This window comes from Camelus dromedarius, chromosome 14 (assembly GCF_036321535.1).
Source record: "Camelus dromedarius isolate mCamDro1 chromosome 14, mCamDro1.pat, whole genome shotgun sequence".
NCBI lineage: Eukaryota > Metazoa > Chordata > Mammalia > Artiodactyla > Camelidae > Camelus > Camelus dromedarius.
This window is the reverse complement of record NC_087449.1, coordinates 52,926,946-52,953,946: the sequence shown is the minus strand read 5'-3', so window position 1 is coordinate 52,953,946 and position 27,001 is coordinate 52,926,946. Positions and strand designations below refer to the sequence as shown.

General features: G+C 49.6%; 3 protein-coding genes across 8 annotated transcripts in view; 2 read left to right on the top strand and 1 right to left on the bottom strand.

Moving 5' to 3' along the window:
• The window catches only part of CEP85 (centrosomal protein 85), a 34,214-nt gene extending 15,386 nt beyond the window's left edge, over positions 1-18,828 (top strand). The window contains exons 4-16 of the mRNA XM_031464423.2: positions 561-1,249; positions 2,058-2,191; positions 2,607-2,724; positions 3,777-3,962; positions 7,392-7,544; positions 7,742-7,893; positions 9,005-9,119; positions 9,994-10,044; positions 12,427-12,534; positions 13,857-14,082; positions 14,476-16,706; positions 17,197-17,533; positions 18,378-18,828. Of these exons, the coding sequence (XP_031320283.1) occupies positions 561-1,249; positions 2,058-2,191; positions 2,607-2,724; positions 3,777-3,962; positions 7,392-7,544; positions 7,742-7,893; positions 9,005-9,119; positions 9,994-10,044; positions 12,427-12,534; positions 13,857-14,082; positions 14,476-14,636 (2,093 nt within the window). The 3' untranslated portion in view covers positions 14,637-16,706; positions 17,197-17,533; positions 18,378-18,828. The remainder of the gene's footprint in view (positions 1-560; positions 1,250-2,057; positions 2,192-2,606; positions 2,725-3,776; positions 3,963-7,391; positions 7,545-7,741; positions 7,894-9,004; positions 9,120-9,993; positions 10,045-12,426; positions 12,535-13,856; positions 14,083-14,475; positions 16,707-17,196; positions 17,534-18,377) is intronic.
• Positions 17,399-18,828, top strand: SH3BGRL3 (SH3 domain binding glutamate rich protein like 3). The gene is made up of 3 exons (XM_031464429.2): positions 17,399-17,533; positions 18,099-18,266; positions 18,378-18,828. The coding sequence occupies exons 1-3, from the start codon at positions 17,486-17,488 to the stop codon at positions 18,441-18,443; spliced, it is 282 nt and encodes a 93-aa protein (XP_031320289.1). The 5' UTR covers positions 17,399-17,485; the 3' UTR covers positions 18,444-18,828.
• Positions 18,829-19,528: 700 nt separating this feature from the next.
• UBXN11 (UBX domain protein 11) overlaps positions 19,529-27,001 on the bottom strand; it is a 28,542-nt gene continuing 21,069 nt past the window's right edge. For 3 of the 6 annotated variants that reach the window (XM_064493897.1, XM_064493896.1, XM_064493898.1), the window contains 7 exons: positions 22,952-23,160; positions 22,594-22,671; positions 21,509-21,626; positions 21,287-21,414; positions 20,001-20,074; positions 19,787-19,927; positions 19,529-19,701 (listed from right to left, as the gene is read on the bottom strand). In XM_064493897.1, coding sequence (XP_064349967.1) covers positions 19,545-19,701; positions 19,787-19,927; positions 20,001-20,074; positions 21,287-21,414; positions 21,509-21,626; positions 22,594-22,671; positions 22,952-23,160 — 905 coding nt within the window. In that variant the 3' untranslated portion in view covers positions 19,529-19,544. The remainder of the gene's footprint in view (positions 19,702-19,786; positions 19,928-20,000; positions 20,075-21,286; positions 21,415-21,508; positions 21,627-22,593; positions 22,672-22,951; positions 23,161-27,001) is intronic. The other 3 variants (XM_064493895.1, XM_031464425.2, XM_031464427.2) reach the window with 1 other exon arrangement.

The following is a 27,001-nucleotide window of genomic DNA, read 5'->3' as shown; positions in this document are numbered from 1 at the left end:
ATCCCGGCAGTCAAATCTGGTGTGTGGGAGAGAGAACAGAATCCTGATTCAGAGCTGTGCTCCCTGCCCTGGATACAGAGCAGCACCATCCAGTTCGCCTTATTCTTCGGATAGTTAAGAGTCATTGGGGAGCTTTTGGTGGTCACAGAGGATTCTGGCAGCCCTTGGAAAGGACATTTTTATTAGACTGGATTATAGCTTAGAGTTGCCCAGCTCTTAGAAGAGTAGGACCTAATCCATTTCCCTTAAGTAAGTGATTTTTTTTTAAAGTTCAGTTTTTAGCTTTGTTGACTGGCAAGATTTTTTTTTCAAATACAAAGGACAGTGTAGGTTAAAAGTGAAGCCAGTATTGTCTTTTGTTGGTTTGCCTTGTAAATGGCATTTGAGATCTTAGAACACACGTCTCCCAGTTAGGCTGCCGTGTTTTTCTGTCTGATACTTGTGATGACAGTGCCCTCTCTGCCTGGTCTCAGGACAGGCAGAGAATGTCCGGCATACAGCCAAACTCAAGAAAACTTGCTGCTTCAGTTTTGACTTATGGAAAACTATTCTCTCCACAGATTTTTGCAGTTCAAGTAGCAGCCCTTCTTTCCAGCCCATCAAAAGCCACGTAACCATTCCAACAGCCCATGTGATGCCTTCTACTTTGGGGACCTCTCCTGCCAAGCCAAATTCTTCTGCTGGACCCTCTTCTTCCAAACTTCCTTTGTCAGGGTTGGCTGAAAGTGTGGGGATGACAAGAAATGGAGACCTCGGTGCAATGAAACGTTCTCCAGGCCTGTCTAGAGATTTCATGTATCTTTGTGGTGCTGCCGGAGAAAATGGAGTTGAGCAGTCCTGGTTTCCAGCAGTGGGCCATGAAAGAGAAGAGGTGAGGAAGTTTGATATTCCCAATATGGAATCCACCCTCAATCAGTCAGCAATGATGGAGACACTTTATTCAGATCCCCACTACCAAGTCTACTTCCACAACCCAAGAACTGACACAAATAAGGAGCTATACAAAGTGTTGCCTGAGACCAAGAAGGCACCAGGCAGTGGGGCAGTGTGTGAGCAGAATGGACCGCACTCCAGCAGCAGTGGGGTTCTCCCTTTGGGACTCCAGCCTGCTCCTGGGCTCTCCAAGCTTCTGCCCTCTCAGGTGTGGCAGCCGAATCCTGACCCTTGGCATCCCCGAGAGCGATCTTGTGAGCTCAGCACTTGTCGACAGCAGCTGGAGTTGATCCGTTTACAGATGGAGCAAATGCAGGTAGAGGCCCTTTCCTTGGACTTTGCAGCTTCTGTTCTGAACTTAGAACTGTATGAGTTTTGTCCTATAAGTTTTGACTCTAAAGAAAACATTTGTCAGGGAGGATGTTTATAGATAGAAAATGAAGTCTTATGAATGCCATCAAATCTGTTGGTGGTCTAATTAAACACGAGGTAAATTCTCCAAAGTAGAGGGTTACAAAGGAAAATTAGGACACCAACACTGATTGTATATGTATATACTTACGTACAAGTCACTAGACTAGGTATTTTAACATACAGAGTCTTATTTAATCCTTGTATAACACTCTGATGAGGTAAATATAGAATTTACCAGGTTCTTAGAATAAGTAATCTGTCCAGGGTCACAGAGCTGGTTAAGTGGGAGAGCTCTAGGGTTCAAAAACCATCTTTGGATCACGTGTTCTTTCCACTTTACCACTTTTGTGTTTTTAAAAAAAGTCCTTGTGCTGCTTACGAGTGGGAAGGAAGTAAGCAGGACACATTCTCCTTTCCTGGTTAGTGAGGACATTTAGCTCCTTGGTTTGCTTCTCTTGACAGATAATGAAAGATAACTGACCTTTTCTTAGAAACTAGAGCCTTTCTGAGCAGGGAGTGTCCAGTTGGCAGAAGACTCCAGGCAGGTTCTTTCCAGTCATGCATCAGAGCTAAAATTATTTCATAAACACTAAGCTTTCCCAGGCTGAGCCAAAGTAAGCCTTGACTGCAGACCCAGCTAGGTACTGCTCAGGTGTTTTTAGGTGCCTGTAGGTCAAGATCAAGCCCCTCTGGTCCTGCACATCTTTCAGCTTCAGAATGGAGCCATCTGCCACCATCCTGCTGCTTTTGCTCCTTCATTGCCCACGTTAGAGCCAGCACAGTGGATCAGCATCTTGAACAGTAACGAACATCTTCTGAAGGAAAAGGAACTCCTTATTGACAAGTAAGTGGGCAAGGCGTGTCATAGTGCCAGCCTCTCTTCCAGTTCCCACTAATGAGGTCTCCCCAAGAGCAGCACAGCCCCTCTGTTTAGGCCCCCAGCTTTGCCTCATGATAGAGCTAGGTTGATAAGCAGCCTAGTCCTGAATCTGACTGTTGTGCTAGGCCAGTTGCATATCTCTGCAGGGGCTGTGGGGAGTGCCTAAAGGAGGCAGCTGGTTCTTAAAACTAGTCTTTCTTTATTTCCTTTCAGTCAGTTTTCTCATTTGTTCTTCCTCCTTCAGCAAAACAGCACTGCCCAGAATCCAAGGTCTTTGCTTACTATGTATGGATTGTACCTTTCTAAGGAAAGTGGGGGCTCATATTGCAAGTAGGTTTGTGTCAGGACCCTGGACCTCATTCTGTTCTGGCTTGTGCAGGCAGAGGAAACATATCTCTCAGCTGGAGCAGAAAGTGCGAGAGAGCGAACTACAAGTCCACAGTGCTCTTTTGGGCCACCCTGCCCCCTTTGGGGATGTCTGCTTGCTGAGGCTGCAGGTAAGCCTTGGCAGCCAGGATGGCATTCTGTTTGTCATAAGTCAGTATCTTCCCTGTTGGGTACTGTTGGGTATCCAGGAGTTAGAAAATGGACCAAGTAATGTAAAGGGTCCCTGCCCTCAAAGAGTAAACATCCTAATTATAATTCTGCCTTGTGGGGTCAGAAAAGGCTTGAGGGTAGAATCAGGTGGATGTCTAGGTGCCTTGGTGTCAGGACATACTTGGGAGAAAAGGCAGAGCAGGGTACATAGTACAATCCTAGAGCTGAGTGATGTTCTGAGAAGTCTTAATCTACCAGCCCTGGCCAAATGGAGGGAGAAGCAGAGGTAACAGGAGATTGAGCCATTCTCACTTTTATTCTTCCACATCTAGGAGCAACTGAAAGAAACCATATTCTTACTGGCTCTAAAAGAAACCTGCTTTATTGAACAAGCTTATTCTTATTTGGGCTTTAGAGTGATGGTTATTAGGTGGATTATAGTACTATGTTGGCTTTGCCACCTAGTAGGCCTGTTAAGACAATGTTCCATCTTGTAGAATCAGAATGATAGAGTGAGAAAAGCTGTTAGATAAAAATCTTGTTCAGTCCTCTAATTTACTGATGAAAAAATTGAAGCCCAAGGAGGAGGAAGAATTTGCTTAAAGTTATATAGAGAATGAGTGCAGGAGAACCAGGCCTTGAGCCCAGGTCTTCTGATGTATTGTTCTGTGTTCCTGCGTTATACTATAACTTAATTATTGCTTTGAGCCAGTGGTTCTGAAATGTGAGTGTGCATCAGAATCACCTGGAAGGCTTGTTAAAACAGATTATTGAGACCCGTCTCCAGAGTTTCTGATTCATTGGGCCTGGGTATTGGGCTTAATAATTTGCATTTCTGACAAATTCTTAGGTGATGCTGAAGCTGTTAGTCCTAGGACCACACTTTGAGAAGCACTACTTGAAGAAATTCTTAGGGAAGGATTATATTTGACCACAAAGTGTAGTAGGGATAAATAAAGTACATGGGACTGTAAGGGTAAAGAATAGTCATGTATTGAGGATCTTCCTGCAGGAATTGCAACGAGAGAACACTTTCTTACGTGCACAGTTTGCACAGAAGACAGAAGCCTTGAGCAAAGAAAAGGTTGAGCTTGAAAAGAAACTCTCTGCTTCAGAAGTTGAAGTCCAGCTCATCAGAGAGTCACTCAAAGTGGCATTGCAGAAGCATTCAGAGGAGGGGAAGAAACAGGAAGAAAGGGTGAGTTAAGGAGCTGGTAGATTTCTAGCTCACAACAGATTTGGCAGTCAGCCTTCTCCTACCAAACCCTAATCTGTTTCTGGCCCCTACTTTTGGAACCTGGAGGAGCCAATTGGGTGAGTCACCCTACATTGACTTCTCATGCAGAACTGGTCTATTAGAAATGGTACCCCTTCTTTCTGCTTCATCTTCACAAAACTGCCACAGACAGGGAAAGCTGTATAATCAATCCGTCACTGTCCCAGGCTGTAATGGGCCACCAGCTGGCCTGGGTGGAAAACCAGCCTGGGCAGTCACCAGATGATACTGCTGCAAGATGTTTAAACACCGGTGGTACATCCTTCAGTCTGGTTTCTCCTCATTCTGCCATTTGGGGGTTTTTACATTTTTACCAGTGTTCTTTGAATTGCCTTAGAGTGAAATGGGTTATCACAGAAGGAGCTAAATCTTTTGGTTCTGTTTACAGGTTCTAATTCTTGGGAGACCGGTTCAGTAATGTTTAGTTCTGGACCACTTGCATCAAAGCCAGCTAAAGCAGTGTTTCTTTCTTTTTTTCTTTTTTTTTTTTTAAAGCAGTGCTTCTTAAACTGTAATGTGCTTAAGAATCATTTGGAGATTTTGGTAAAACAGATTCAGTAGTTCTGGGAAGGGAGGGGGCCCAAGATCCTGCATTTCTAATAAGCTCCCAGGTGATGTTGGTGCCACTGGTACAGCACAGACTTAGAGGCTTGTTAAAAAAGAAACTTTTAATCAAAATAATACATGTATCTAAGTTAAATAACCAAGATGTTATCAAATACCAACATGTTTATAGTAAAAATTAGTGGTTCTGTACCCAGCCTCACTCCACAAAGGTGTCTGTCCTCAATTCTTTTCTTTCTCCTGATATATACCTCTGTATTTCTGAATAGTATCTTTATGTTGTATTTTTTGCTGGATTTGTTTCATGGATCCAATATCTTTTCTCTTATAATATTGATTATACATTTTGGGATATCTGTATCTGCTTATAGTGTTGTTCTTGTTTCCTTCAGGTCCTTTTTATTTTGTTTTGGTGTCTTTCATGTTAGAGGCTTGGTGATCCTTCAACGAATGAGTACTCATATTTAAGAATGTAGTGTTTTAAAGCTGCATGGAAACTCTGGGTTCATGGTAATTGCCTGGTGCTGTAGGATGATCAGACTTACATGGCCCTTTTCACTTGGGAACCCTCAAATTTCAGTATCTGAATGTCCTTATCTCACTCCCTCTAGAAAAGAATCTTCAGCTGCCTGGTGGGGGAGGCTTGGGACAGGAATGCTTTTGGTCTTTGGGTTCTCAGCACTGAGAAGGAGATTAGGTTTAGAGCCCCACAGTTCTATACATAGGTTTTTACTTATTTTCAACCCAGTGCTTCACTCTCTCTCCCTGCCATGACTGATATTCCTGACTGGACTCTCTCATTTGATTTAACCAGATACTAAATCTCCAGTCTCCTGTTAGGGAAACCCAGGGTGAGAATGGTATCCAGCTAACCTGAATATAGACTTCCAGTGAACCCCCTATTTTTTAAGTCTATAGCTAATAACTACCTGCCTCAGGTACCTGGTGCTTCGAGTACAGAGGTTCTTGCAGGTTGTGAAGGGCACATTGTTTTCCAAATTGTCTGTAACACCCACTACAGATTATAATTCCTCTGCTCCAAGTCATTTATGCCCCCCCACCCACCCACTTTTACCTTCTGAAAATATGTTGAAATCTCCTGTATACTTTTGTCTCTTCCTCTGTTGACTTTTATGTATTAGTGCTTCATTTCCCTCCTATCATAGGTTTTAGAGATGTTTTCGAAAGGAGAGAAGATAAACATCTCTGGCCAGTCCACCACTTTTTTAGTTCAAAGTTGGTTACCAGCATTTTCAGTAAGATTCCCAGGTGACTGTGATGCTTGTTAAAGTGTGAGAATCACTGGAGAATCACATGGAACTTGAAGAGTACAGATTGTACCTGGGGTAAAGCTTTTGACTGATTTTCAAGGATCTCTCTTAGTTCTTCGTTACCTTTGGATTAAATCAGGTCTGTGTGTCTTTGGCACAAGTAAATAGATCTGCCTTATCTTTTCTCTGCTTTCTCTTACTTCCTTCAGCTTCCTTTTTCATAAGTCAAATAAAAAGCTATAATATGAAAATTTCCATTCATCAAATCTTGATTGATTCTCTGCTCAGTGCCAAGCATTGAGCTATGTATTGGGTATATGATAATAAGCAAGATGGACCCAGCCCCTCCTCTCAAGGAGTCTACAGTCTCATTAGCCCTTCTAGATGATTGCTTAGCTTTACATTATATGTGGTGTTTATGGAAGAATGCATTACCTATCTCACCAGAACAGACCAGACTGGTTGTATGTCTACAAGGAAGTTATATATACTGTTGCAATTCAGTTCTGATGCTGAACTAGTTAACCACCTAGAGTTAGCATCAGACTCCACAGGTTTAAGAGCATGGTCCCCCTAAAAAATGCTTAACTTCAGATGCCAGCTGCATATTTTGGGTTCCCCAGGCCTCCTATACTTATGACCAACCAGGTTCAATAATTCACCTGAATAACTCAGAACCCAGCAAAGTGCTATATTTAGGATTACAGTTTTATTATAAAGATACAAACCAGGAAAAGCCAAGTGAAAAGATAAATAGGACAGGATCTGGGAAAGTCCTGAAAGCAGGGCTTCTATACCTTTTCCCCCATGGAATCAGGGCCTGTCACCCTCCTATCACATCCACATCACTTCCAACCAGGAAGCTCCACTGAGCTTCAGTGTCCAGAGTTTTTTAATTGGATTTTATTATGTAGGCATGATTGACCTCAATCTCCAGTCCTTTCCCCTTCCTCACAGGAAGTTGGGCTCAACTCTATTGGTCTTTATAGTGACCAGCCCCCATTCTGAGTCATCTCATTAGCATGAATGCATTTATGGTGGGCTTGGGCCCACTGTGGATAACAAAGACCCTCCTTTTCTATTACTTGGGAAATTCTATGAGGTTTTTTGTTTGTTTTGGTTTTTGGTTTTTTTGAGTAAGGGTAGATTTATTTAGAGAGATACATACTACATAGAGTAGAGGCTGTTTCAGAAGGCGCTAAGAGTTTAGAAGTTACCTCTCAGAGACCTGGGACAAAGACGAGACAAGTTCTTTATTATACAGTAGAGCTACCAATTTTTAAAAACCTCCCAAGGAGCTTTTCTCCCTTGCCCTTGATTGGAAAGTTCTTATATGTTAACTCTGTAGTTTATGCCCTAATCTCAAATGGCAAAATTTGATCAGATTCCTGCCTTCATTGTAGTAGAAAACATATACAGCCCTAAGGGCAAAGACAGTGGTCACTTGGAAAAAAGTTGATGTTCAAGGTCGTAGATGAGTCAGTGGAGACAAGATTCTTGACGTTTCTTTTCCTAGGTCAAGGGTCGTGATAAGCATATTAATAATTTGAAAAAGAAATGTCAAAAGGAATCAGAGCAGAACCGGGAGAAGCAGCAACGTATTGAGACCTTGGAGCGCTACCTGGCTGACCTGCCCACCCTGGAAGACCATCAGAAGCAGAGCCAGCAGGTAGCAGCAATGTGGGGCAAGCAGGGAGTGGCCAAGCAGGGGGACTGTTCAGCCTCTGCTACATGCAGTTACCCTGTGGCTTCCTGAAAGGAAAGTCCCAAAGGAGTCATGTCCAGACTCACGTCACAAATTTTTTAAGATACTCAGACAGAATCTTCCTTGGCTTGTTGACCTAAGCATGGAATCCTGTCTTTCAGCTTAAGGATTCTGAGTTGAAGAGCACAGAGCTGCAGGAGAGAGTGACTGAGCTGGAGAGTTTGCTGGAGGAGACCCAGGCAGCCTGCAGAGAGAAGGAGGTTCAACTGGAAAGCCTCAGACAGAGGGAAGCAGAATTCTCTACTAGACATAGGTGAATACTCCTGTGGGGGTGAGGAAAGAAGTGGAGAGCTAGGTTCTGATTCTGGCTCCCCACTCACTACCTGTGTGACTTTAGACAAATCCCTTTACTTCTCTGAGCTTCATTTTCTTTGAATTATAAGTAATAGGAAAGCTGCTTATGGGCAAGGATATGTCTTTGACATAGAATGTGGGAGGTGCAGTGGGGTTTGTCCCTGTATCCTTTGGAAGGATCCAACCCAGTGCCTGGCATAGTAATACTGGATAATAATCCTTGAATATATATGTGTTGAATGGACAGGAGTACTTTATAAACTGGAAAATGAGTATCTGTATATTTGCAAAAGTAGATCCTAGTGCTGAGTACTGAGGTTATCCACATTTTGAACCTTATAAGATAAAGACTACCAGGAGCATCTGTTTCTCTTCAGCCTTAGGGATTGCTCTCAATTGCCACAGCAGGTTCTGAGAACAAAACAAGATGCCATAATTACTCTCAGGGTGTCTTGAGAGCCTCCTCCATATTAATAGCAGTTCCTGAAAATGTGGTGGCTATGTTTCAACAGCCTCTTGGACCAAATCCAGTTTCTAATGGGATGGATTGGATTTCTCATCCCATATTCAACCACAGTGACCCTGTTGTTTATCTCAGCAGATGGGCCATGATGAAAGTGATTGTGGGGATTCATGGGATCAGACTTGTTGGAAGCGGAAGCAAGGATAGGGGACAAAGTTGGCTCTGCACCAGACTGCAAAGAAAAATATTTTTTTGGCATTTTTCAAAATTTCTGCAATGTAGATGTACGACTTTTTATAATTTAAATACATGTGATGAATGTTTATTTTTAAATATCAAAACAAAGAATAAAAGCCTTGGGCGGGTAGAGAATTGGTGACACATCATATGAATGCTGGCTATTAGGGAAGGGAACTAACCTAGACTGAGCAAGCAGCTTCTGTGTGGCACTCCCTCCATTACAACAGACAGACCTGAGACATTATCCCCCACTATGGCTTGGAAGGGCCTGAGTCTCTTGCCTCAAAACATAAAATAAATAGCAGAATCAGGAGTCAAAGCCACATCTCTCTTACTTTAGAGTTCTTAAGAGATCACTATCTTTCAGCCTGCAAGATAAGCAGTGTGTGGAGGAGGCCAGTGGAGAAGGTCCAGCTCAACAGAGAGAAGATCCCAAAGTGGAAATGGAATCCTGGCAGAAGGAATGTGATTCCCTTCGGAAGGTGACTGAGGATGTCCAGGCTGTAACAGGGGGTAGGCTTAGACGAAAGAAAAGATTGTGTATTGGTAAGGAACCATGAGCCACCTAGGATCTGCTACCCAGAGCTTTTCTCTATTTTCCAAGAAGTTGCCTCTGCATAATAAATTTCCATTTTAGATGTTCATCCTTATGATAGGCAAGCAAAGTTAGGGAGGACATGAACATCCAGACTTGATGCTCCAAAGTTGTGCACTAAAGGTTGGTGCACTTCATTCATGGCTCAGGCCCTATACAGGATCTCTTGCATTGGGCAGAGTTCTAACCAGAGAGATGGCCCTTCTCAGCAGAGAAGAAGGAACCCTGGGCCTGCCAGTGAGATTGAAAGTCAGCAAAAAAGACTCAGAAATGGTTCGGAGGAAACCAGAGGTCTCAAAGGACAGGAAACTGGGCCTGTTTAGCTCTCTTCTTGGATAGTCAGTGTGACCAAAACTATAAGTAATGATAACTTTCATAGCCTTGGATAGGGCAGGCTTCATTAATTTTTAGCCATGTCCTTTATCAGAGAACCAGAATGTACACTGGCTTTATATAAAATTGATTCCACTGTCCTACAGTCATCAGGGTGGGAGTGTCTCTCTCCACCCTACTTCCCCATGGTCGTCATAGATTTCTCTTTGTTTAAACCTGTTTGTGGCTGGAGCACACGAATGTGAAACTAGTTAATCAGGATAGAGTCTGGGTTATATGTCTGTAGGTAGAGCTAACTTGTCTTCACCCTGTTCTCACTATTGACCGGCTGTAGCCTAATAGCCAGACCACAGATCCTAGTGTAGCCTCTTGCCCTCTGACCTCACTGTCAGCATGTGCTTACAGCCTTCCATAACTTTGCCTTTCAGATTGTGGAGAAGCAACAGCAGAAGATTGACCAGTTGCATTCACAAGTACAGGTGAGCTGGAGTCCTTGGGACATGGTGGGCAGGATTTAATGGTGGAATCTCTGAAATTCAACTAACACTTTATTCTATGCCATGCAGTTTGCTTGGTGTTAGGTGTACAAGAATGAGACCCAATCAGTGCTTTTAGCCTACAGTCTTTTTGGGAAGAGGTTTCAGCACAGTACTGAGAGAGCAATGTCCATATTACCCTGGGGGAGCATAGAAGGGTCAGTGGAAGTGGGGGGGCCAAGGAAGCGTTTCTGGAGATCATGAACCTTGAAGGACGAGGAGGAGTTAGCCAGGCAAAGAAGAGGAGTGGGATAGGATGGTATTGGAATTCCTGATAGAAGGAACAGCATGGTAGGTACATGAAGGCATGAAACAGCAGGGTTTGCGTGTGAAGCTGCAAGCAGTTTGGTATTGTTGAAGTAAGTAAGATGAATGAGAACTGGGCTATGGGAGGGGTCTGTCTATCCTACTAAGTTAGCTTGTATTTTTTAGGTAGGTGATAGGAATCGACATTTAGTCAGGGTGTGATGTGGTCAGGTTTACAACTCAGGCTTGAGTGTGGAAGATGATTGGCACTTGGAGAGAGGCAAGGCTAGAGGCCAGTGGACTGTTGCAGAAATCCTAGCAAAAGATGATGAAGGATGATGCATAAGGCAGCATAGCAAGGAGGAGATGTGAAGGGACAGATTTCAATGAATTTTAGGAGGTAAAATTGAGAGGAATCAGTGACTGACAGAATGTAGGGGGTTGAAGAATAAGGAAAAATCAGACAACTGGTTTCTATTTTGGGCCAGAGTGGGAGTGTCCTTAATTGGGTTCTCCAAGAAATCCTAAGTACACCAGGTTCACTCAGGTTCTCTTTAGACCCTAAAAGAGGTTTTCATACCAAAATGGGTGAGATGCACTCACTCCGAGGAACAACTGAAAGCTGCAGTCCTCCTACCTTTGCCACTATGTGGGTTTGTTTAGCTCATGTATTTCAAGTCTTGTAAGGAGATAGTCAAGCCTAGTGAGTGTTTATATCCATTCAAAATCCCAGGATTTTAGTAGAGTTTTTAATGGATCTCAAAGTATCCTTCCTGGAACCCTGAGGTTCCACAATATTTTTTTTTGGAGGGATTAAGTTTTTTTTTTTTTAATTATTATTATTATTGTTATTGTTATTGTTATTATTGTCGTCGTCATCATCATCATCATTAGAGGTACTGGGATCTCATGCAGGGTATGATCCAGGGTACCCAGGATCTCATGCATACTAAGTACGCACCCTACCACTGAGCTAAACACCCCCCCCCTCAGCATTTTAAATGGTACGCTTACTCATGATGAGACGTCTCAAACAAATTAAAATGTCAGGTGAACTTGGTGGAATTAGGTGGATTCAAAGTGGTGATGGGTATTTTGTGGTGGCGAGATGTTCTCCTTGGCTGTAAAGTTTTATATTAATACAAAATAGAAAAATTCAGAAATATTATTTATACTTTAGTTGTTCAAATCAGTTTCCAAATGCAGGGGTGGAGGTGGGGAGGAATTAGAATGAATAGAATGAGATGCAGAAGATAACAGATATAAATACCTCCCTCCCCTGACCCTGACTACCCCTACACACAAACACACATATACACAGATACACATTATAACTAGATAGGTGCTGTGAGAGTGCTCTCCTACCCCTTCTCATCTCTGTCAGAAGCATTTCATATACAGTATTGTCAAGGGCATTTGGCTATGAGCTCCTCAAAGATAGAGACTGTTTGGTATTCTTTTCAGTATCCCAGTGCCTGTCAATAGTAAGTGCTCAATAAATAATTGAACTCAATTGGATGTTCCTTGCCCTCAGTAAAGTTATGGTCTAGTGGAGGGGAGGAACCATATGCACAGCCAATGAATGTACTCATGAGCCATCATGGAGGTAGGGCAAGGTTGGGATTAATTGGATCCGATTTGCAGATTGAGGAAGGCTCAGGTGGGCCTAGGAGGTTTCCTGGGTGACAGATCAGAGGAGCAGTCTGGGCAAAGGGGAAGAGAAGTGAACAACAGCACTGGAGCTGGAATCTTTGGGGATGAAAGCCAGTCAGTCACTTGGTGTGGCTGGAGTGGAGGCTATGTGGAGGGATAAAAAGAGATATGGATCGAAAAGTAGGTAAGGGTCAGACTGTCCTGGAATGCCCTGCTGAGGACCTGGCCTTTATTGGTACATGGTCAGTGGCTAGAGGAAGGTTTTGGAGGGAAGTCACAAATCAGGGCTGTTCTAAAATAATCTCTTAGCAATAGTGCATGGGCGGGGTGAAGCTTTACTATAGAGTCCAGACCAGAGACAGTATGGTCTGAAACAGACTTGTTACCCCTGATGTGTTCTTTCACTCTCCTTAATCTGGAATTCAGAGCCTAGAGCAAGAAGTAGCTCAGGAAGAAGGAACAAGCCAGGCCCTGAAAGAAGAGGCCCAACGGAGGGAGACAGCCCTGCAGCAGCTGCGTACAGCTGTGAAAGAGGTGAGCAGCATCAGTGAGGCCTCTTGGTACTGCCTTTACAAACCTGATTTCTCTATGTATCCTCCCAGCCCTCCTCCCACAAGAGTTCCCATGTTTGAGAGGTCCCTGCTAAGCTTTCTTTGACAGAGGAGTAAGAAGATACATTGCATCATCCTTTATATTAAAGGTTGTAATCCTGTCTTTGAGTGGCCGTAATTACCCAGGAGGGCTTTTTGGATATAGAAAACCATTCTCTTATTTTGTCTTCCTGCAGCCACAGGTTTGTGGGGTTGGTTGGGGATGAAGGGTTCAAGAAGACTGAAGGTTTGGTGATCCTCATGGAGTAAACAGCTGTCAGCAGGGGGCAGCCAAGTTCACTGGACAAGTGCCCAGGAAGGGGTCTCCCAGAGCTAAGATTGTCACGTGGCCCAGTGTGGGTGAAGGGCTGGGACTGGAGGAGGAACTCTATTCAGTGTCTTTAAAACAGAGTAGAGGTAGGAAGGGAAGGAGAGTGCATTAAGTTGTTCTGGGAAAGGGAGGGAAAAAGACACAGATACACATTAATAGCTGGTTTATGTAGTGAAGCCTGACTCTACTGAGGTGAAGATCTGAAAAGGCAGAACACATTCCAGCACTGTGTCCTCCAGGTCCCCAGCTTCTCCAGCCCACCCACACAGTGGCCGCTAGCTGTCGTGTTGTCTTTGTTTTGTTTTGTTTTGTTTTGAGATGGGAGGTAATTGGGTTTATTCATTTATTTTAGTTTTTTTTTAATGGAGGTACTGGGTATTGAACCCAGGACCTTGTGCATTCTAAGCATGTACTCTACCACTGAACTATACCCTCCCTCCATGTCATATTATCTTTCTTGCCCCCTTTATTCCTCTGACACACTCTGATCAGGCTGGCTGGTGGCCACTTTTTTCAGGGTGGCAGGGAGAGATTGAAACCAGTGTCTCCTCAGATTTCACGTTAAGCCTTCTCTAATAGCCTGGCTAACAGAGTTGGCTGAGGGATTGGCTTCAGAGAGTTCCGAGGGTTAGGAGTACCTTCTGGTTCCTGAACAGAAACCTGGAGGCTGATGACTCAGTCTGCTAGGGAGCAGTTTCCTCTCCAATGCTGCAGCCCTGTGGGCCCAACCTATCTGCAGGAGAAACTAGGGCTGATACTGGGGAGGAAGGGGGAAGTGCATAGCCTGTTGGGTAGAGGTGGGGAGGAGGTGGGGACATGGCCTTTGACTCATAGTTTCTCGTCCACACACATACATACATATATCCACATTCATGGACAGGTATTTCCCTTTTCCCTGGGCCTGGGTTAATGTGTTCACCTGTCTATCTGCTCAGCTTTCAGTACAGAACCAGGACCTGATTGAAAAGAATCTCACACTCCAAGAACACCTGCGGCAGGCCCAACCAGGGTCCCCATCTTCATCAGACACAGCCCAGCTGGCATTTGAGTTGCACCAGGAATTGGCCAGTTGTCTTCAAGATCTGCAGGCTGTCTGTAGCATTGTGACCCAGAGGGCCCAGGGCCGTGACCCCAATCTCTCCCTGCTCCTGGGCATTCACTGTGAGTCCTTAGGCCAGTCTGGGATACAGGAAAGAGTAGCTTTCATTCTGCTCTCACTCCTATCCACCTTTCCTATCCTTATGGCAATGTGTGAACCAGGCTCCATGGGCCTGGTCACCACCCTCTGGGAGTTTATGTGTTTTGCGGAGTAGCCATTGGGTAAATCTGTTTTGGAAACAGACATCCTTTTGGGGTACCTGGATGCAAGACAAAGAAAAAGTGGCTACTAGGAAGCAAGCTTTCACCCCATTATCCCTAGCTGTTTTTTAAAGAGTGCCGTGTTCTAAGACCCTGGACCTCAGAGTACTGCCTGTTCATACTGCCCCCTCCACATAAAAGCATCTCCTGACTGACTTATTAATAATATTCTCTCTAAATGCTCTCCTCCCCTAGCTGCACAGCACCCAGGGACCCACCTAGATTTGCAGAAGCCAGATGTGATCAGGAGGAAACTAGAAGAGGTTCAACAGCTACGCCGTGACATTGAGGACTTAAGGACCATCATGTCAGACAGATACGCCCAGGACATGGGAGAAAACTGTGTCACACAGTGAGGAATGCTGGGGGTGGGACAGGCTGTATTCCCCTAGGGAGAATCTGGTCTGTTGAAAGCCTGGTCTAGCAGGTCCTGCCCTGACAATCTCTTGCCTCCTATCTGCTGCTATTCCCAGAGAGAAGGGGTGGAGGGGAGGTACAAGCCTGCATCTAGGGCCAAGGGCTGATTAGAGAATTTTGTTTGTCCTGCCCTGCACTGGCTTTGCTTTGTTGGATTGCATTTCTCCTGTCATCCTGATTCACCCTTTGAGGGTGAGTTACTAATTAACTTTTGCAGGTGAACTGGTAAGTCCTCACAGACTATTCCTAGCCACAGGCTGACGTCACAGGCAAACAGGCTGCTCACCTCCCTTCTCCATCCTTTGGGGTGGATCCACATTCATTCCCTCTCCATACCTTGGTATTGGTGATGCCCAGAGTTCTTTAGAGGGGCTGGGAATGGCTGAATACCAGTAACAATGGCCATTTGAGAATTCTCAGGCCCCATGTATCAGCCTTCCTGGGAACTGAGTTGGCTCTGGCTTTTCTTAGGCCCAGTTCCTCTGCTTCTTCCTCAGGGCTCTTGTCCTCACAGATGCCTCAGGGTGATCTGTTCATTAGCAAAGTACTCACTTGGGGGCCAAGGGATTATAACCAGGACCTCTTCATATGTGCTGCCATGCCCTTTACAGGAGACCCTACTCTAGTCGCCCTGTGTCCTGGTCATGTGGTTAGCACAGGCCCCTTCTCCTTTGTTCTCAGGCCAGCTGGGCAGCTCCCTTCTTGGGCTTTGAGTGCAGACTCTTCTTCTCTATGGTTCTGGGTTTGGGCAGGATTTTCCCCCAGGATACCACAGGGCAACTGTCAAGCTGCTCACCCCCTTCCCCCAGGGCTGGGGCCAGTGATCAGCCTTCTGATTTGTGCCTCTCTTGCATTTGGGGTTGTGTGTCCTTTCCCTTTCCTGCTCTAGGCTCCTTGAGAGGTCATAGTACCCAGTATAGGTCAACTTTAAGATACAGCTTTCAATGTTTTTTGTTGTTTGTTTCTCTGGGGCCTTTGGACCCTCTGCTTTCTGGTTTCTCTTGCCTGCTTGTTGAGGGAGCTTCTCACAATTGTTTGTATCTGGTTATTGGGCCAGCCCCCAACCTCCTCTAGATCTGGAGCCAGGCCAAGCCAGGGCCGTGTGTGGGTAGTGGGGAGCACTGAGCAGTTCAGGAGCCCAGAGTCAGCCACTGGGAGATTCTTGCTAAGCTTTGGACTGGCAGGGCAGCATCCTGGACCTTACTCCTGGGCCTGAATGAGACTCTTAAGTGTTTTTACAAGTCTGTGTTTTATTTATGGAGTGACTTATCCCTTCCATTCAGAACAGCCCCACCCAGCCAGTCCTCTCAGCCTCTGGGCTCCTGACTCCTGAAAACAGAGCTGCCTGGTTGGTCTCCACCCTGTATTGGGAGCCCAGCCACTATGCTCACGGGTATTTTTCCTCATAAAGTTTATAAGCAGTTATTTATATGAATCCTTGTTATGTCAACTGGTTTGTATTGCCTATTTTGATTACAAAATAAAAATTTAACAGACTCTTCAGTTTTCCATTGCCTTCCATCACCATCATCTTTACTCCACCCCTCAGTTTGGATGGTTGGAGCCAAAACCTGGGTGTTTAGCCAAGTTCCCCAAACAGCAGCAAGGAGGGAACTTCGGCAAGTCCAGCCTCATGTCTGTTTCTCTACCACTTCTGCTCCTCTTTTGTTCTGTGCGGACAAATAAGATCTTTTCCTACACCACTTTTCTAATGGGCAAAACTGCCCTGAGTCATAGAGTAAGTTTGTCATTGCAAAGACTTTCAGTGAGCCCCTGAGAAGGAAATCTGCTGTCTGTGGGTTGCTGTAAGGAAGTGGTTTCCCCAGAGCAAGGCAGGGCATTGTGCTTGCCTCAAGGAGCTAGGGTTGTCTTCCTGAGCTATGCTCGGAGCCCTGGACCTGGGAGGGCTTCTGAAGGGCTCCATGTCCAACCCCAGGCAGATAACTGAGTCTGAAGTTGGGCCGGTTGCTGGAGTCTGCTCCTTCTGAACCCCTTGCATTTTGCCAGCAGTAAGTTTTGGAGTGCCATCTGCAGCATGGAGTTGGGGTGGGGCTGGGACCACCCCAGGCCCAGCTGTGATCTTTAACAAGGGCCCAGACTCTCAGCAGTCTTGATACCAACCTCTGGCTCCCTGAGCATGTAGTCATGTCTCCTGCCACCACCATTCCTGTCTAAACCTGCCTATCTGAGCCAAGAGGAAACTTGGGGGGAAATCTAAGCAGGGGCTGTCTCTGCTGTGGTGTGCCTCCTACCCTGCGGGGTTAGCTATGTGTGGATGGCCCTTGGGGAAATGTGTGTGTTGGAGAGCCCCTTGGGGCAAGGTTTGCTAGCTGGCGAACTTTAGGTTTGAAAACAGCCGAAGCTTTAAAAGCCCAGAGCTGAGCAGCGTTGTCGTGGCACCGGGGATTGGTAGTTGAGTGCAGTAAACCCAAGCGAGGCGGAGGAGGAGGCCTCTGGCAAACACTCACCCCCGCCCTCCCTGGCCTTTCTTGCCATCAGGTCGCACTCTAACTTCACACTGTGAGCCTTACGGGCGGTCTTGCGTGGGGCTGGGGTCCTCCAAAAGGAAGGGGAGGAGAACAGAGGGGGCCGGCGGTGCGTGGGGCGGGGTCGCGTAGGCCCCGCCCCAGCCGCGCGCCTGTCCACACCGCCCATTGGTCCCGAGAGCGGTGACTCGCGTGCTGAGCAGGAAGGAAACCGCTCCCGAGCTCGGCGGCCTCGTCTCCAGGCCCTGCAGCTGCTGCCACCGCCGCCCGTCCGCCTGTCGGCCCGTCGTTCTACCCGCAGCATGAGCGGCCTGCGCGTCTACAGCACATCGGTCACCGGCTCCCGCGAAGTGAGTGCACGCCCTGGGCCCGCGCTGGGCACTGGTGGTGGTCCGGGTCCTCAGGACCCGGTGCCCGGGACCCGCCCCCGCCCTGGGTGCGGGGCATGGCCTCCAGGGTTGGGTGGGGAGCAGGATCCACGGTCCCATCCTGAACACCCTTTGGACATCCTGGGCCCTCTGCACCCCCACTACCAGGCTGATCCTTGACCATGTCCTTATCTTGCCCTTCCCCTTCTCTACTGAGTGTGTACCTGGGGCGGAGGTGGCCCCTTACCAGCCTTCACCCTGGCCTGCCCTGCCTTCACCTCACTGACCTCCTGGCTCTCCCCACCCTGCATTTATCTCACTTCGCTTCATTCTGACTCCCCTACCCATGGTTGGTGATCCCTCTCATTCTGCTCCACCACAAGCCTGACTCATCCTACCAACTCCTAGTGGCCAGAAGCTTCCCCTAGGGTGTGGAGGGGGACAGAGGAACAGAAGCTCCTGGCCACAAGCCCTTTCTCTCTGTCCAGAGTTCCCCTCATAAACTCTCCAGTTTGCTCACTAACCCCTGCCTGCCCTCTGCACCCAGATCAAGTCCCAGCAGAGCGAGGTGACCCGCATCCTGGATGGGAAGCGCATCCAGTACCAGCTAGTGGACATCTCCCAGGACAACGCCCTGCGGGATGAGATGCGAGCCCTGGCGGGCAACCCCAAGGCTACCCCACCCCAGATTGTCAACGGGGACCAGTACTGTGGGGTATGGCCCGGGGGCTGGGGGTGGAGGAGTGTTGTAGGAGGATGCCAGCTAGAGTCAGACCTGAGACAAAGCACCAGCACTCAGGTGACCACCTCTCATCCCCTCCCCCAGGACTATGAGCTCTTCGTGGAGGCTGTGGAACAAAACACACTGCAGGAGTTCCTGAAACTGGCCTGAGCCAAGTCAGCCTATTGGACTTCCCGTCACCACATCCCCCCCAAGCCATCAACCCAGCCATGAAGGACCTTGTGACCAACTCCCTATTATTCCTAACCTTCTGACTTTGGAGCCCCTCCCCACAACCCAAGACCTTTCTCCTCCCCTAACTGTAGCCCCCTCTCCTCCATTCAAAGGCAACATTCCTTACCCACTAGTCTTAGAAATTGTCTTAAGCAACAGCCCAAGTGCCAGCTGTCCTCAGCCAGGCCCTGAGGCTGCCACCCTGCCTTGCACTGGCTGATGGGCACCTTTGGTGGTTCCATTAGCCAGGGCTCTGCCAAAGGCCCCGCAGTCCCTGTCCAGGAGCACCACAGAAACAATTAAATGTCCCATTCCATTGGCACTGTGTCTTTCTGGTGTGGCCTAGGCATCCTGGGTCCCTGCTCTGAGCAAGGCTGGAAGATGTGACTGTGCCGAGGCTATGCTCCTATGGGCAGGTCGATAGAGCTATCCCATGTGTGTCACCTGTGTGTGTGATAGTGCATGTGTTTGGGTATATGTCCAGCACACACATCTGTGTGGACCGAGTTTCTTGAGACCATGTGGGTGAGTCACCCTCCAGCTCACATGCATGTGATGAAGCGTGTGCCTTGGAGTGGACTGTATGTTTGCATGCCAGTTAACTTGGCTGTGCCTTGCTGCCACCTGCCCATGTCCCAACCGATCAGCTAGATGTGGGTGTGTCATGGAAATGCCTACTGCCTGCAGTTCTGCCAGGGTGGGGGTAGTGGCTTTGTTGCATAGTGTTGAGGAAGTGTCCCCACATGCTTGTTCTGTGCATGTTTGTGCGCAGGGATCTACTGGCTGTACATTTGCACGTGAGATGCTGCTACCCCAGCTGAGGCTGGGCTGGGGCCAGCCCTCCCGCCCCTCTATCCGCTTAGCCTTTCTGGGCAGAAAGAGGAACCTAGAAGACAAAGACCCAGCAGCCAGGCCCGCCAGCTGGGGCTCGAATTACAGAGAGGGCGGGTCGGTGCCGCCCCCTCCTCGGCGAGCTAGGGCTGCTGGGCTGCACCGCGAAGAGAGCCTCCAGAAGCAGCCGGTGTAGGGGCGGGTGCTTTATTCGGGGCCAGGGGCGGGCAGCGGGGCCTGGCGCGCCCGAAGCAGCAGCGCGACGTTGGGCACCAGGCCCGCGGCCTGCAGCGTGAGAGCGTCATCGTGGTAGACTGTGGGCGGAAACGTGCTGAAGATTTCAAAGGTGGCGGCATCCACGGCCCTGGGGACCGGACAGGACTGAACGAATCAGGCCGGGTCGTGGGGCCAAAGCCTCCCTGCAGCCTCCAGCCCTGCCCCGCGCCCACCTGGCCTGTGCAAGCAGTGCACGTAAGTCGCCAACAGTGTCTTCGGGCCGCATCAGCAGCAGGAAGGCCTGCTCACCATTCTCAGACTTGATGCGCAGCATGGAGAGCCGGGGCGCTGGCGACTCCGGCGACTCCTGGCTCCTGCGGGCTCAAAATCTGTCTATCCCCCATTGGTGGCCCAACCCCAAGGTCCTCCTCTCCACTCTGCCCTCACCTCTCACGCTCAGCAGCCAAGGCAGGTGTCTCCACCACAATCTCCTGGATCCGGGCAGGCAATGGGCAGCAGTTCTGGAAGGCACCAATGGAGTGGACACAGCCTAGGGCCCTGCCGGAGTCACACCCTCCCCCCCAACACTTAGAGGGTATTTCTCCCTCACCTGGGATGGATGAGACCAAAGAGCCAAAGCGGAGGTGGGGGGATGTTCTGTGTAAACGGGCCCAAGGAAGGAAAATGGAAGGGAACCTTTGGGAGGTGGCCCCATCATTCCCTTCCTTCATGCTAGTGGGGGAGACAGTAACCCACACAGACAGTGACCAGTTTGGATGCCTAACCCAGCATGGGTCAGGGAGGGCTCCCCTGGGGCAGTGACACCTGAGCTGTGACTGAAGGATGAAGAGTCCCTGGAAATGGAGTGGGGGAACAAGGATATTCCAGACAGCATGGGTCAGGGGGAAGGCTTCTGAGAAGACGTAATATATTTGGGAAAGTGTCAGCAGTTCATGTGGCTGAAGTTGGGAATCAGGTTGGACCAGAAGAAAAGGTTGGAGGTAGGAAGGGGACCAGCAAGGAATGTCCGGCCTTACCTAAGAACCGTTGGAAGTTTTCAAGAGGGAAGAGCCAAGATCCAATTTACATTTTTAAAAGAGCACAGAGCCTGCTGGGGGAGGATGGTTGGCAGGGCAGGGGTGGAGGTGGGAGGCCAGTGACAGGCCACTGCAGTTGTCTGGGAGTGGACACTCTGGAGCCCAGACTAGGACGGTGAGCGGTGGGAATGGAGAGAAGAGATGGATTCAGAAGTTCTGGGGATTGGACAGATCTGACAGGACTGGGCCATGTGTGGTGAAGGCAGAGTCCTGGGAACCCTGGGTTTGGTACCTTTCACAGGTGGAGATGGAGTAGGAGTAGCAGGATGGGGAGTGAGGAGGAGGCGATGGGTTCTATGAAGGCCAGGAAGGGGTATCCAAGATTGAAATGGGTATTTTGGTCTGGACCTCAAGAGGGTGGCCTGGACTTGGGCTCACCCCACACCTAGACTCCTCTGACTTTCCCCCTTTTATAGCCATGCCCCAACATTGGCCAGCTGCTCCCTGGGTCCTCCCTCACCAGCTCCATCATTTCCAAGAGACAGTGGAACAGCCCTGAGGGACTCACCTCTCCATCCAGGCTATCCTCAGGGGGCCCAAGCCTGAGCCTCCAGATAAGCCACTGCTCTGGTAAGCTGGGCTAGGGTTGATGGTAAAGCCCCCCAAGAAGGCTGGGGGAGCCATGGCCAGCCTCACCTGCAAGGCGTCCCAGATGGGGCCTCGGACGTCAATCACCTCGCCCTGTCGGATCACACACTTGGGGAGCCTATTCAGAAACTTCTCAGCAGTCATCCTGGAGCCTGCAGGGCATTGGGATCCTTGGCCTGGGGCAGGGACTGAGTGATGGTGGAGGCGGCCACCTGGAGCTTGTCCTGAACAGTGCCCCACCACCTGGCTCAGCCTCAGGGCTGAGCTCACCTGGATGCTCCATCTTGTCCGAGGGCTTTTGAATCCTCTGCCAGCCTACCACACGGCCCTCACCTGGGAACAGGTCCAGCCCATTCTCTGGGTAGACCTGGTTGCGCAGGTCACTCACCTGGCAAGAAGGAAGGGAAACAGCAGCAGGCACAGCTCTTCAGCCCTGGGCTCCATCCCACCCCTGCTTGCCCAAACTGAGGCCCCAGGAATAGGCCCATGGGATGGTCTGATGCAATCCCCATTTTACAGTTGAGGAAGCTGAGGCCCTGGCAGAGAGTGAGAGAGCTGCAGTACATTCTGTTCTCACCAACCTGGGCCCTGCTCTTCCTGCAAGCTCCTCTCATCATGCTGGCTGGAGCCACAGTACTGACATCCTTCTCATAGAGCCCCTCTAAGGAGCCGACCAGGAGGGAAGGGATGAGGTAGTTAGGAGAGGACAAAGCCCATCTTGGTGTGAATTGCCTCAAACGCCCCCGGTCATGACTCACGCTATTTTCCAAGCCCTGGTGGCACACACTCCCTCACATGCCCTCATTGTGGAACCAACGCACCAGCCTCTGGGGCACTGCCTCATGTGCTCCCATCACAGCACTCATCTCCCCACCCACCGCCCCCCCAGCAGGGGGCCGGCTCCATTTCACATCCTTTGGTCCCAACATTTGCCCCCCATGGCACTGCCTTTCACCCCAACCAAGCAGCTCCAGGAACCTCTGGAGGAAGTCAGGCCACTTTTGCATGGACCCTTCACCATTCCTGTGGGGCTGTCTAGGTGTCCAGAATGCTCAGGAGGAGGGGCAGTTGTCCCATGCAGCTGAAGGCTGTGCCTTCAGGATACCAGCAGGGGGCGCTGCCTGCTGCTCGGCGACACACCTCAGCTGCTGATGTAGCAACTGTGGCCACCACAGCCTCCCCACTCCCTTCTTGGCTGTTTCAGGCTCATCCTCCTTCTGGAGGTCATCAGACAGGGGCTCCATGAGGTGAGGCACTGGCCTCTAGTCTCAGACTAGATGATGCCTGAGGAAGCACCCCCACCTGCTCCAAAATCGCCACACAGGGAGTGGGTGGTTTGAGGATCAGCCCATCACCTTAAAGGGGACCCCATCAGGGTACAGCTGCTGGAGCTCTGCAGGAAAGAAGCCATCCAGTATCTCTCGGAGGCAGCGCTGCACGGGAAGAGGTAGGGTGAGACCTGGCTGGACCTGTCTGGTGCCCTCCACCTTGCTTTCCGTCTAGATGGCAGGCCCTGGGCTTACTCTGTGGACTACATTCTGGAAATAGAGCCCCAGGACTTGGGGGCAGGAGGGGAGAGCTCTGCAAGTTGTACATGAGCCTGGGTGCCAGGGTGAGCTGCACCCCATCGTCTGTGGCTACTGGTGAGCAGAGGGAAGCGACCAGAGCAGCCTGAGGGTACACAGGGCTGTCTCCCCTCCCCGCCACTCCTACCTGTGTGGAGGGATCACAGAAAGGCCGGAAGGGCCCATCGAACATCATGATGCCATTCCGGTAGAGCTTCAGTGGGATTGGCTCAAGGCCATGGTGCAGCACTCTGCCGGGCACTGGCGTCACCTGGGTTTCACTGTCTACCACCAGTAGATCCTTCAGGCTGGCCAGCAGCCTGTCAAAGTCCACCTCGGGGGGTACCAGTGAGTCCCCTGGCAAAGAGGATAGACACCCATGAGTCTCTCTTCATGGATGCTGTGTGCTCTAGAGCCCTGGTTTCTACAGCCCCTTCCCATGCTGGCTGGGGTTCTTAGCATCTCCTTAAGTGACCATCTGGGGAGGAAGGACAACACTAGATAATAATAATCACTGTCTTTTATTGAGCATTTACTTTGTGCTAGGGGTTTAGTATCTATTATCCCACTCTCTCTTCATACCAACACTATGCTGTAAGGGTTCTAATCACCCCTACTTTTCAGATTAGGAAACTAAAGGTTAAAGATAATGGCTAGCCTAGGGACACATGCAGTCAGTGGCAGGAACAGAATCAGATCCCAGGTCAGACGTGCCAGGTACCATGTTAGCAGCTGAAAAGCACAGCACAGAGTTCCCACCTGTCTGGGTTCAAATTCCAGCTCCTCCACTTCTACCCTCGTGACTTTGGTCAAGTCATTTAATGCTCTATACCACAGCATTCTCTTTTAGAAGCAGATGATAATAGTACCAGGATGGCTGTGAGGGTGACCATTCCAAGATGACCATGGAAAGGTTTGGAACAAGCATTCCGTCCATGTTAGTTATTGTTACCAACTCTACTGTGCACAAATGGATGTCAGGCTAACCCAGAGGCCATGAGGCAGGGGTTATTTATCTCCATTTTACACATGAGCAAACAGGCCCAGAGATGAAAAATAACTTGCCCAGGCCACTTGGCAAGTTAGAAGAGGAGAATGCCTGGAGTCTGTTTTTCCCACCCATCTGCACCATCAGGAGAGGGAGGTTGGGGTAGGGACAGATGACTATTAGAGAGGATGTCAGGACAGCTGCTGGACAGAACAGATATGAGATAGAGACCTTGGGTTGTGCATCTATTTCTGGGTCACAGACTCCTTTGACAAGCTAACTGCTTTGGCCTCCACTTCTGAGAAATGTGTTGTATATACTAACTGTTCATAGGGGTGCAGATGGGGTGGTAGAGATAGTCAGGGCAGATGCCAGAGCAGAAAGGGTAGAGGGCAGGTGGGATGCTGGTGGGGGACAGTCCTTGGTGAGATCTGGCCCCCTAGTAAATCATCTGCTAGGGTGTAACCCTACAAAACACCCATGACCTTCTGGGCCTTCTTGGAAGATGTTTTTCATCAGGACAGCCAGGCTGTGGCAGGATGTGGGTCAGGACTCTGGGGACCCAATTCCTTGCCCCATAGTGGTACAGTGGCTGTACCGGGGAAGTACAGATGTGGGTGGCCCTGTTTCCTGTTGCCTTTGAGGCTGCTGAAACGGTAGGCCCCATCTGGCCTTCTCCTCTCCCCTGCATTTCCTACCACTGCAGGGGCTGCACATGCCCCCCACTTCTTTCTGGGTTCTCTTGGAGTCCCTGAGACTCCCAAGAAAAACTCACAGAACATCCTGGGCCTCCCTGGTATGAGTCAGAACAGTATCAAGCCACTATCTTCCTTTAACAACTTACTACTTTCAGAACACCTTGGTAAACCTAAAACTAACACAAAAGCTCATCTCATTCAATGCCTGCTCCCATCCCTATATTCTTACAGATGGTTAATCTAGGCCTCAAGGTCAGATGACCTGGCTCAAGCAGGCCACATGGAGCAGAGCCAAGAGGACCACTCAGACATGCTGACTGCTAATCCAGTTGCCTCCTGGGGCCTGAGCTTTCTCAGGGAGCTGATGGGTTGACAGGGAAAGGGCAGGTAGAAGCCTAGGGAAGGATGTCAAGAAGCAATGAAAGGGCTCTCAAAGAAAGCAGCTCAAAGGCTCTCAGCCAGGGCTAGGGGTGAAGAAATGAAAGCAAGGTGGGCTGGGCAGGTATCAGATGCAGCAGAGCAGAGGCAAGACAAGGGGCCAAGGAGAAGGAACCACAGCTCTGGTCAAATCAAGGCTAAGAGAATAAGGCAGGAAGAGCCTGGCATTGCCACCTCGCAGCTGGGAATGCCCAGAGAAGCCTGGACCCGTGCAGCAGGTCACATGGGAGGAGGCAGGTCAGAGGTCAAAGTGAGGCATTTCCTCTCTGAGCCACAGCTTTCCCTTCCAGGGATCTGGAGTCTTCATCCTACCCACAAGGTCCAGGTGTGAACTGACTGTAATGATGACTCAGTGTCTACTACCTGCCAGCACCTAGAGACAGGTGTTCCTACTCCCATTTTACAGATGAGGAAATTGGGCCTTGTAAGGTAACATGCCCCAGGTCACACAGCTTGAAAGGCCCAGTGACACAGCCTCTGTCCTCAGTGACCACGCAGGCTGCCTCTCAGGGTTAGCTCCTCAGACACTGCTCACTGGCGTTCCTTTCCAAGGAGGGGGGCAGTGCAGGGAGATCATCTCTGAGGCCTCATCCAAATTGTGAGAGCCCATGATTTTATTAAAAAGGGGAGTAGCGAGGCATGGAGATCAAGGCTGAGCTCTTTGGCCCAACTCCTAAGACCTCAAAGCCCCGGCACCCCAGCCTGCCCTCAACGTGCTCCCCACTCACTCTGGAGCCACACTGCCAGGGCTGCCACTTCCAAGGTGTGTGACCTTGGGCACGTGGGCCAATGGCTCTGGGCCTCAGCTTCCTCTTCTATAAAATGAGGACAATAACAGTCCCCACTTCACACGGTTGCTGTGAGGCTCAGAGGAAGTGCCTGGTACACAGTGGCTGTTGCTGTCACTAACACCCCACCCTCCTGTCGTCACGGGACTCAAGGCACTCCCTCACCATCTCCCTGGAAAGACCTTGCCAGGAACCCCTCCACCTGAGCCTGAGACCCCATCCCTCTTGGGTTCCTGGAGCCCTTGGGCTCACTCACTTGCAGTCATCACAGGCTGGTGTCATTCTCTGTTTGCTTATTTGTCTTTCCAACTGCACTGGGGACTCCTTGAATGCAGGCTGGAGCATCTGGCCCCAGGCCCGGCCCAGAGTGGGTGCTCAAGCCCTGGATCCATCCCTCTGTCCTGCCATCCACCAAGTCTGTCTGGAGCACCCAATGCACTCTCCTAGGGTGACTTTCCCTGAGAGTCGTGGCCATTTCTCTACCGAGCCCTGCCCTCCTGAGGCTCACACTTGAGGGAAAGAGACAGTGACAAACGGTGACAATCACATGTGATAAGTGCCACGGTGGGGCTGCAGGGCCCAGAGGAGGGCCAGACCCTGCCACTACCCACAGGTGAGTGGTGGGCCCACCCCAGGCTCCTCACCATCACAGGAGGACCACTTGCCACTGTGAAATCCCAAGATGGTGCCTGAGGCATCCCAGCACGCCCCTCTCAGCACCGCAGGCAAAGGCTGTTGAACAGGAAACAGATGCACTATTTCCACACACCTGCAAGCTGGGCCCTGCTCTGAGGACTTCACCTACGTTTGCTCCGCTCTTTAGAGGAGCCGGCTGAGAGAAATTGGGCCTTGAGAGTCTGGTCACCCCTGGGGCCACAAGCAGCCTGTGACACAGGCAGGATTTGACCTCTCTGGCTCCTGCTCTTGAGCATCGTGTTGCCCATCCCCCTCATCCTGTGCATAGGATCAACCCAGCAGACTGGGACCCGCCAGGCCAGGGCGCCCAGGCACAGCCCACCATCACTTGCATGTGCACACGCCCTGGCCTTTGGGCCGAACCCTGTGCTGGGCACTTTGGAGCATAGCGGGGGCCAAGCAACAGATGGACATGTGACTGTTCACCTACCACGTAGGAGCCCATGAGAACACTCTATGTGCACGATGGCATTCAGTCCTCCCGGTGGCCTGGGGGTCAATCACACCATCTCCTCACTTCACAGATGAGGATGTGGACTCAGGTGAAGCAGTTTTCCCACACAGGGTCCGACCTGACTCAGGCCCCCCTC